Below are 11,328 nucleotides of genomic sequence, written 5' to 3'. Positions count from 1 at the left end.
CGGTAATACAACATCACACACAAGCCTTGCAAGCAATGTAACTTAGTGTAAGTTGCGGGATCTTGTATTACGGAACGAGTAAAGAGACTTGCCGGTAAACGAGATTGAAATAGGTATGCGGATACTGACGATCGAATCTCGAGCAAGTAACATACCGAAGGACAAAGGGAATGACATACGGGATTATACGAATCCTTGGCACTGAGGTTCAAACGATAAGATCTTCGTAGAATATGTAGGATCCAATATGGGCATCCAGGTCCCGCTATTGGATATTGACCGAGGAGTCTCTCGGGTCATGTCTACATAGTTCTCGAACCCGCAGGGTCTGCACACTTAAGGTTCGACGTTGTTTTATGCGTATTTGAGTTATATGGTTGGTTACCGAATGTTGTTCGGAGTCCCGGATGAGATCACGGACGTCACGAGGGTTTCCGGAATGGTCCGGAAACGAAGATTGATATATAGGATGACCTCATTTGATTACCGGAAGGTTTTCGGAGTTACCGGGAATGTACCGGGAATGACGAATGGGTTCCGGGAGTTCACCGGGGGGGCAACCCACCCCGGGGAAGCCCATAGGCATTGGGGGAGCCACACCAGCCCTTAGTGGGCTGGTGGGACAGCCCACAAGTGCCCAATGTGCCAAGAGAAGAAAAAATCAAGAGGAAAGAAAAAAAAAGGAAGGAGGTGGGAAGGAAGGGGGACTCCTCCCACCAAACCAAGTCCAACTCGGTTTGGGGGGGGGAGTCCTCCCCCCCTTGGCTCGGCCGACTCCTTGGGGGTCCTTGGACCCCAAGGCAAGGCCCCCCTCCTTCCCACCTATATATACGGAGGTTTTAGGGCAGATTTGAGACGACTTTCCCACGGCTGCCCGACCACATACCTCCATAGTTTTTCCTCTAGATCGCGTTTCTGCGGAGCTCGGGCGGAGCCCTGCTGAGACAAGATCATCACCAACCTCTGGAGCGCCGTCATGCTGCCGGATAACTCTTCTACCTCTCCATCTCTCTTGCTGGATCAAGAAGGCCGAGATCATCGTCGAGCTGTACGTGTGCTGAACGCGGAGGTGCCGTCCGTTTCGGTACTAGATCGTGGGACTGATCGCGGGATTGTTCGCGGGGTGGATCGAGGGACGTGAGGACGTTCCACTACATCAACCGCGTTCTCTAACGCTTCTGCTGTACGGTCTACGAGGGTACGTAGATCACTCATCCCCTCTCGTAGATGGACATCACCATGATAGGTCTTCGTGCGCGTAGGAAAATTTTTGTTTCCCATGCGACGTTCCCCAACAAAACCCTCAGCCCCGAGGGTGGACTACTCCCTCCTCGTCATGGCCTCCGTCGGGATGATGAAGATGGCCACCGGAGATGATTTCCCCTCTCCGGCAGGGTACTGGAACGTCTCCAGATTGGTTTTTCATGGATACAAAGGCCTAAGGCAGCGGAGCTTCTCGTCTAGGGTTATTTTTGGAGATTTCTACATTTATAGGATTTTTGGGCGTTGGAATCACGCCAAGATGGGACACGAGGTGCCCACTAGACATGAGCCCACACCAGGGGGTCTGGCACGACCTGGTGTCTAGTGGGCACCAGGGGGGCCCTCTGGTGGTTCTTTGATCCAGTATTTCTCTTTTCTTCCAAACAAGTCGTCGAAAAGTTTCGTCCAATTCCGAGAACTTTTATTTCTGCATAAAAAACAACACCACGGTAGTTCTGCTGAAAATAGCGTCAGTCCAGGTTAGTTCTAAATAAATCATATAAAGTGCAGCAAAACCATATAAAAGTATTGTAAGCATAGGCAAACATGGCATGAATACTTCATAAAATATCGATACGTTGGAGACGAATCATTGGCTTGTGGGGCCCTCGGGTGGCCTCCATCCTTCTTCCCATGCTCATTGGTCTTCTTTTGGTCCAAAAAAATCTCCAAAAAGTTTCAAGTCAATTGGACTTCGTTTGGTATTGAAAACCTGAAAAGTGAAAAACATGTAGAAAACAACAACTGACAGTGGGCATTGGATCAATAGGTTAGTGCTCGAAAATAATATAAATTGGTAAATAAATACCCAAAAATTATCCTAGAATGATAATATACCAGCATGGAACAATCAAAAGTTATAGATATATTGAAGATGTATCATGGTTCTTGTGAAAATGATTTTGAAGTAGCGAGAGCTCTAAGAGCAGCTCCAACCGGGCGACCCAAACAGATGCGTGGTTTGTCTGCTTTTTATCCGTTTGGGTTGGCATGTCCATCCCAATTTTTGTTTGGGTCGGTAGTGCGCCCAACGCGCCGACCCTTTTTCGTCCGCATGGCTCGCTTGTGGCCATTTTTTGATCGTTTTGTCAGGTATGTATAAATATAAATATTGCATAGCTCGAATATCACATAAAATATCTCATAGTTTAGAAGCCAAATAAACATTAAATTATCTCAAATACATTTGCAAGAAAAGGTAGCTGACACATCTATTGGTTGCCAACATGAACCCACATATGCTCAACCAAATCATTTTGCAGCTGCATGTGAGTTTCCCAATCATGCATGTGATGATGAAACTCGTAAAATGTGCAAATGTTGCCGCTCCTCCATGCTCAGGCACAACATTGTCACCCTAAAACTGAACCCCTTGATCGTAGAGACGCTTTGGGCGCTCATCCTCTACCATCATGTTGTGCATGATCACACAAGCAGTCATCACGTCTCAAAGCTTCTGGGTGCTCCAAGTTCTTGCAGGATACCGAACAATGCCCCATTGAGATTGCAGAACACCAAATGCACGTTCAACATCCTTCCTATCACTCTCTTGCTCTTGGGAAAATCTCTTTCTCTTCTCTCCTACAGGGTTGGGGATTGTCTTGACAAGAGTAGTCCATTGTGGATAGATACCGTTAGCTAGATAGTAACCAATGTTGTAGGTCATTGATCTCAACATTGACCTCTGTGCAATTGCCTTTTGCCATCCTAGCAAACACTGGAGAGCGCTAGAGCACATTGATATCGTTGTGAGATCCTGCCATACCGAAGAAAGAGTGTCAAATCCAGAGATCTTGTGAAGCAATGGCCTCAAGTATGACAGTGCGAGCACGGACATGGCTCTTATACTGCCCCTGCCAAGCAGAAGGGCGGTTTTTACACTTCCTGGCATTCATTGCCAACAACCATGTTGTATCAGCAACAGTTGGCTCTCTGAAATACTCCGGACCAAACACAGCTATGACAGCCCTATCTTTACCTAATAATAAAGAGGCTATTGCTTCCGTCGGAAAACCCACCGAGGTGGTTTTACAAAAAAGCCCTTACTGTTTATGACATTAAACTCGCAGTATATATTAAATATTTTTTAAAATACTCATATCTTTTAAACCGTAACTTCAAATTTAACATATTATACATGGAATTTGATTAGAAAAATATGTAGAATTTAAATATGATATTATTTTATGTGTTAAACGTTTAATAAAAATACTATCTAGGGTGCAATCTTAATAAATAAGTCATTATTCGTCTTTCTTTCATACCGGTACTCATCCGGGTTGGGGATGAACACGTCAACAAAATCAGGATTAGAGATGAAACTGAAGGTCACTTGATTGATTCTTTGTACGTATTAAATCTACATGCAAGCCGTGTTAAAATAGAAGACTTGTTAAATTTTAAACTGCATTTTTGTAGGATAATACCATCTTTATTTGTATCGTAACTATAAATTCTCAAATTGTAGACATTTTTTATAAATTAAGAGCGTGTGCCGTGTGGTATTTCTTTCTCCCGTTGCAATGCATGGGCCCTTTTGCTAATAGAACCTATACATGGACTCAAGGCAGGTGGACTCTCTCATCGGGACATACTCATAAATGATATTACGTGAAACTCCGCATATGAGCATTCGTATGATAACAATGCATTTTTGATAAAAGAAGAAGTCAATATTTCCAAGGGCCTCCAAAGCCCGGCCCGACCTTGTTGGTGAGCTCAAAACTCACGCCCAAGCCCGTCCCACGGGCAAGCCCATAGGGCCTAGGCCATGGATTTTGGGGCCGACCGGGCGGGGCTGGAGATGCGAGGTATAGGAGAAGGGAGAGGAGATATGGCGGTGGACGATGGTGGCTGGCTAGTGCGTGTTCCTATGCTGCAGCTGGGGCCACCCATATTATTTGGGAAGAGAAGTTGAACCACTAGGGCTTGATTCGGCCTGGCCACACAAATGGGACCAACCATCTGCCGTACAAACAATGGGCGATGGGAACCCAAACGCCATCCCTTTCAAAAATCAAAAAGGAAAGAAAGTAACAGAACAGCCCGAAGTACTAAGGAAAGACATAAAGGCGGTGATCGCCCCATGTTCCTCCCTCCATTTTCTCCGTAGAAATAGAGATAGAAATAGAAATAGCGACCCTGAGCCTGAGGTGAGCAGGTCAGTCTGGGTTTTTCAAATCTTGAATCCAAACACCCCTCTTCCTTCCTTGCTGAATCTGCGATCCCAGTGTGTGAATAAACAAGGGCAAGGGCGGCAACTTGCCATTTCCTTCCTTCTTTTTCCTTTAGTACCCCGTACCAATATTACTAGTACCTGTAGTATACCTCGAATCCATCGCGGCGGAGGCAGGGGCCAAGTGGTGGTGCTCACGAACACCCGCCCCATCCCCCAACCCCCTATCTTGGCTCTGCTCCGGCCGAGCGAGCGCAGGTGCAGCCATGGAGAAGTACCTGCAGGACAACTTCGACCTGCCGGCCAAGAACCCCTCCGAGGAGGCGCAGCGCCGCTGGCGCTCCGCCGTCGGCAGCCTCGTCGTCAAGAACCGTCGCCGCCGCTTCCGCCACGTGCCCGACCTCGACCAGCGCCACCAGGACGACGCCAAGCGCCGCTCCGTCCAGGTACCAACACTCGCTTTACTTCCTTGCATAACCTACAACTACAGTAGTATGCTCTGCTTGCGGCTTCCAACCATGCACGACCTCCCCCCCCTGCATCTCACATCTCTCTCCTACAACTCCTATTTCTTTCTACCGCATCTCGTGACCGATCCGTTGTTTTCATTTTTCAATCTTTGCATTTATTTGCTTATGGAAATGACCCGTTGTTTCCTTCCTCCAACCGGATGCGCCATTTCTTGCCATCAGATCACTACAGGGATGGATGTACACCTTCCCTAATTACCTTAAATCTGTATTTCCGTACTGAACGCACATTGACTTAGAGAGAGAGAGAGAGAAGCAGACTGTTCTTGCTGTAATGGCAAGCCTGTTTAGCGGTGGCCTAGTGGGCACCATGCGTCCGTATCATGTTGACTTGACCGTCCGGCCATGGAGGACCGAGGGAGGGACCGCCCAATGATCTCACTTCCCTGGGCGGCCAAGCTGACCGCGACCGCCCCCACCTCTCTCCCCACGAAGTTTCCGGGAAGCAGCCTTGAGGAGTCCAAAAGCCAAGCCTTATCGCCGTCTCCTGTCGATGAGGGCCCCCTTCCCTTCTTGTCACCATCTCGTGCAAGCACCCAATTGAAGACCACATCCTATTCCTATCTTATCCAGCAGCATTTATACCGCCTTCCCTCTTTTCTTTTTTGTTTGCGTTGGAGAATCTAGCATCATGTCCTGAGCTCATACATCGGTCCATAATCAAAATCATGCAATTAAACTGTACAAAAGAAAATCAGTGTTAGATACACACGTTTGAGCGACGGTTAATATGACACGGGATGAGTACCATACTTGGAAGGCCAACGAATAAAAATATTAAAGAGGGTGTTTTTGGGAAAGGAGTACGAGTGAAGAATGACGAGAGAAATGACCACATGGAAGTATATGTACTAGGCCAAAACTTTACAGGCCGGCAAATACCAGAGAGTAAGAGTAAAAAATCACGACAGGAGAACACCAGCGTGTCAAACAAAGACCCTCTAAAACCATTCATCGTCATGAAAGGAATGGCTTGTTATGTTTTGACCGTATTGTCATGCACCATTTGAAATTTGCTGACTACTCCCTCTGTACCACAATACTTGTAGCTGGGGGAACTTGTACTAGTTCTTCCCAACAACAAGTATTATATTTAGGTACAGAGGGAGTATGATACTTGATTAAGACATTTGAATAAAAGCATGGTTGATTGATACAATTTAAACAAGTGCTCCCTCCGTAAACTATTATAAGAACGTTTAGATCACTACTTTCGTGATCTAAACGCTCTTATATTAGTTTACAGAGGGAGTACAGTCGTAAAGGTGGAGGACCTATGTGTCATGGACCCCTATACTGGATCTGGATTGTCTTTTGACAATAGGCACATGCATTCTAAACCATGTAACTACAAAGTAGGGAATTTTTCTAGTCAATAGGCGGCTTAGTTTCCACTTCCCAGAGATGGAGAATAATTTAGGCAGAGATTACAGAATCTTTTGGCTGCTTTTTCTTAGAGACCATCAAGCCTCGAAAGATGTTCATTTCTTATGCCGATCAGCCTGCCAACTACTTCGGTTGTATTCTTCTTCGAGATGCTTGGCATTCTTTTTCAAACCTAGATGCTTCACGAGTCTTGATGTGGATGTAACTCCTTTATGTTTAACAGGTTAACTTAACCCAAAAAACCATAATGTTGACAGGAAAATTGCAGGCATCACATTCAGTCAATCAGTTTATCTGATTTCCTACCCAACAAACTTCCGTTTCAGACCATTTAAGCAACAACCAGTTCTTTCTTTGTCTTCGCTTCTGCACATCCCTGAAAGTAATGAGAGAGTTTATATGAAAAACAAAAGGCCTCTTTCCCACAATTTGTTTTGACTCGGTATGATGCAGGTATCTATGGCAACATAAAATACTGAGGCGGATGCTACATCCCCAACTTTTAGCCTCTAGTAAATCTTTTCCCTCTTACTTCAGTAAAATCTATATACAATTGGGCCTCTACTACAGTTTTACTTACATAAAACTTTAGATAGTAAATGCGGACTTCGACATAACTCACATCTCGGAGAAAAATGACATCCTTAACTGTGCGGAGCTACAAATCTTTGGAAACTGGGATAAAGCTTATGCTGCCATTTTTATCTATATACTGTGTCACTTTGTGTTGAAAGGACGTACACTGTACAACCAGCACCAAAAAAAAAGAGTAAAATAACAGCAGAAAACGATCTAAGCTACAAAAAGCTGCATAGGCCAAGAGAAGCTGTAGGACCAAAAACACCCCAAAAAACTGTACAACGGATGCTGTACAAACGATTTACCACGACTAAAGGGCTTGGTCAGAGAGCCTGGTGTGATGCTGTGTTTTGGAAAAGAACTTCCATGTTTCGCACCTTTATCTTCTTTTCACCTACTGATATTTATTGTTGCTCCAAATGGCTTTGATTACAAAAATGTTTTTATTATGCGTTCAAAACTAGTATTGCTATTACTTACTGACTACTGCATTGCAACTTTGTGATCGTACATCTTACAATTGCAAGAAAACAACCTGAATTTTGATGTAAAAACGTTTCCCTTGTTCGTGTTCTATTTTCCAGGAAAAAATTCGGATTGCCCTCTATGTGCAGCAGGCCGCAATCACTTTCATTGGTGGTATAAATCTACCTGATGACCCTTTATGTTATTTTTCCTTTTGTTGCATCTGTAACTCTATTTGACTTGCGTACTTCTCTATGCTCAAGGCACCAAGAAGAATGAGTACCAGCTAACAGATGATATAATCAAAGCTCGGTTTTCCATCAATCCCGAAGAACTGGCATCAATAACAAGCAAGCATGACTTGAAAGCTTTAAAGATGCATGGTGGAGTAGATGGGATATCCAAAAAAGTTCGTACAACATTCGACCGTGGTGTATGTGCTACTGACTTGGATACAAGACAAAGCATATATGGTGTCAATCGCTATGCTGAAAAGCCTTCAAGAAGTTTCTGGATGTTTGTTTGGGATGCATTGCAAGACACGACTCTTATCATTCTGATGGTGTGTGCTTTGTTATCTGTTGTAGTTGGCCTGGCATCTGAAGGTTGGCCCAAGGGAATGTATGATGGCTTGGGGATAATACTCAGCATTCTCTTAGTTGTGATGGTTACTGCTGCCAGTGACTATAAGCAATCGCTTCAGTTTAAGGAGCTAGATAATGAAAAGAAAAACATATTTATCCATGTAACCAGAGACGGTGGTCGACAGAAGATCTCGATATTTGACTTGGTAGTTGGTGATATTGTGCATTTATCAATTGGGGACCAAGTGCCTGCTGACGGACTGTTTATACATGGATACTCCCTTCTCATTGATGAATCCAGCTTGTCAGGTGAGAGTGAGCCAGTGTATACTTCTCAAGATAAACCATTCATATTGGCAGGAACTAAAGTGCAAGATGGTTCTGCTAAGATGATAGTAACGGCTGTCGGTATGCGCACTGAATGGGGAAGGCTGATGAGCACTTTGAGTGAGGGAGGAGAAGACGAGACACCATTGCAGGTTAAGCTAAATGGAGTTGCGACCATCATAGGAAAGATTGGCCTGATATTTGCCACATTAACATTTGTAGTCCTGATGACTAGATTCCTTATTGACAAAGGTTTGACAGTTGGTTTGTCCAATTGGTATTCAGCTGATGCCTTGACTATAGTGAACTACTTCGCAACAGCGGTCACTATTATTGTTGTTGCTGTTCCCGAAGGGTTGCCGTTGGCTGTGACTTTGAGCCTTGCATTTGCAATGAAGAAGTTGATGAATGACAAAGCGCTTGTCAGACACCTTGCAGCATGTGAAACAATGGGATCTGCTGGTACCATTTGCACCGACAAGACAGGAACTTTGACTACTAACCATATGGTGGTTGACAAAATTTGGATAGCCGAGATTTCAAAGTCAGTTACAGGTAACAATAGTTTGGAAGAACTGAATTCTGCGATTTCTTCAAGCGCATGGAGCCTACTTTTGCAGGGCATTTTTGAGAACACTAGTGCAGAGGTGGTTAAAGGAAATGATGATAAACAAACTGTTTTGGGCACTCCAACAGAGATAGCAATATTCGAATATGGCTTGAGCTTGCAAGGATATTGTGATGCTGAGGATAGGAGCTGCACCAAGGTTAAGGTTGAGCCTTTCAATTCGGTCAAGAAAAAGATGGCAGTATTGGTTTCTTTATCTGGCGGGGGACACCGTTGGTTCGTCAAAGGTGCATCAGAAATTATTGTTGAGATGTGTGACAAGGTGATTGATCAAGATGGAGATGTTATTCCCTTATCAGATGATCGGAGAAAGAACATCACGGATACCATCAACTCATTTGCTTCAGATGCTTTAAGGACATTGTGCTTAGCGTTTAAGGATGTGGATGAATTTGATGAGAATGCAGATAGCCCTCCTAATGGTTTTACTCTGATAATCATATTTGGCATCAAGGACCCTGTGCGCCCTGGAGTGAAGGAAGCTGTTCAGAGCTGCATAACTGCTGGCATCATTGTGAGAATGGTGACTGGTGATAATATCAATACAGCTAAGGCTATTGCCAAAGAATGCGGCATATTGACTGATGATGGCATAGCAATAGAAGGACCAGATTTTCGTAACAAAAGCCCAGAAGAAATGAGGGACTTGATACCTAAGATTCAGGTTTGTTTCGTCTTTCTTGTTCTAGTAAGTGCACTGAAAACCTTGAAAGATTAACATCTCATCAACCTTTGGCAGGTCATGGCCCGTTCATTACCATTGGACAAACATTTGCTTGTGACGAACTTGAGAGGCATGTTCCATGAGGTGGTTGCTGTGACAGGTGATGGTACAAATGATGCTCCTGCATTACACGAAGCAGATATTGGGCTTGCTATGGGCATTGCAGGCACAGAGGTACTTGTTTTCTTATGCAGTTTTGATCCTATAGTAGCATCACTAGCAACTGCAAAGTTAGATGCTTAAGCTGAATATGCTGATATTGATTCTGACTGAAGAAAGATGGCAGCATGGCCGTTGACAATGATAACCTATTTAAATATCCTATAATCCTCTTTCGGCTGTGGTTGGAGTAGACAGAAATAAACATCTGTGACAATATCTTCGATTTATGCAGGTTGCTAAGGAGAGTGCTGATGTCATAGTACTTGATGACAACTTCACAACTATAATAAATGTTGCGAGGTGGGGTCGTGCGGTTTACATAAACATCCAGAAGTTCGTGCAGTTTCAGTTGACCGTGAACATTGTTGCTTTGGTGATCAACTTCGTCTCAGCATGCATCACAGGTATGACCAACGTTTGTTATCAATTTTTTTCATTTGACAGCTTGGTTTTTTCCATGGAATGGCTCCTGGTATTCATTCATGTTTTCATTCTTACATCACAGGTAGTGCTCCTCTCACTGCTGTGCAGCTGCTGTGGGTGAACATGATTATGGACACATTGGGAGCTTTAGCTCTAGCAACCGAGCCTCCAAATGATGAAATGATGAAGAGACCGCCTACTGGGCGAGGGGAAAGCTTCATCACCAAGGTCATGTGGAGAAACATCATTGGTCAAAGTATATACCAGCTGATTGTGCTCGGCGTTCTCATGTTCGCTGGGGAAAATCTTCTCAACATCAATGGTCCAGATTCCACGACCGTTCTCAACACCCTCATATTCAACTCCTTCGTGTTTTGCCAGGTGAGTGATGCATTTTGAGACACCTTCTAGTCATTTACATCCCTGTTCCAACTGGCGAACTAATGACAATGTACTTTCGACACCAGGTATTCAACGAAGTGAACAGCAGGGAAATGGAGAAGATAAACATTTTCCGCGGTCTCATTGGCAATTGGGTCTTCCTTGGGGTAATAAGCGCGACGGTGGTATTCCAGGTGGTGATCATCGAGTTTCTCGGCACTTTTGCGAGCACTGTTCCACTCAGCTGGCAATTCTGGTTGGTGAGCGTTGGTATAGGATCCATCAGCTTGATTATTGGAGCCATCTTGAAGTGCATTCCGGTAAAATCGGGTGAGATTTCTGGAAGTCCACATGGTTACAGGCCGCTTGCCAACGGCCCTGATGACATATAACTGGAGAAGAGTAATTGAGGATGGATCAAGGTTGCATTTGCTATTTTTGGCTCTGTTGCACCGCCAGCCGCTAATTTTGTTCAAGCCATCTGTAGTGCATGTGTGCGCTGCAAGACTGCTTTTTGGTGCTGCATTTGTTTGGGAAGTCAACTCTAGCTTGAGAATCCTATTGCTGGGTTAAGATTTATTTGAATTTGAATGCGGTGTAAGGCTTTTTTGTCTACGATTTTAGCAATACTATCCTAGCAAAAATAATAAAATGATTCCCAGTCAGGTTCTTGTGGATGTTGCGTACTTAGGTTTGATAAA

At 44.4% G+C, this 11,328-nt stretch overlaps 1 protein-coding gene across 1 annotated transcript; it reads left to right on the top strand.

Annotated features, from left to right (window-relative positions):
- Positions 1–4,358: 4,358 nt before the first annotated feature.
- LOC123395433 (probable calcium-transporting ATPase 8, plasma membrane-type) lies at positions 4,359–11,292 on the top strand. The gene is made up of 7 exons (XM_045090434.1): positions 4,359–4,884; positions 7,518–7,572; positions 7,662–9,601; positions 9,677–9,835; positions 10,056–10,227; positions 10,329–10,627; positions 10,714–11,292. The coding sequence occupies exons 1-7, from the start codon at positions 4,705–4,707 to the stop codon at positions 11,017–11,019; spliced, it is 3,111 nt and encodes a 1,036-aa protein (XP_044946369.1). The 5' UTR covers positions 4,359–4,704; the 3' UTR covers positions 11,020–11,292.
- Positions 11,293–11,328: the final 36 nt, after the last annotated feature.

This window comes from Hordeum vulgare, chromosome 5H (assembly GCF_904849725.1).
Source record: "Hordeum vulgare subsp. vulgare chromosome 5H, MorexV3_pseudomolecules_assembly, whole genome shotgun sequence".
Lineage (NCBI taxonomy): Eukaryota > Viridiplantae > Streptophyta > Magnoliopsida > Poales > Poaceae > Hordeum > Hordeum vulgare.
This window is presented reverse-complemented; position numbering and strand designations above follow the sequence as displayed.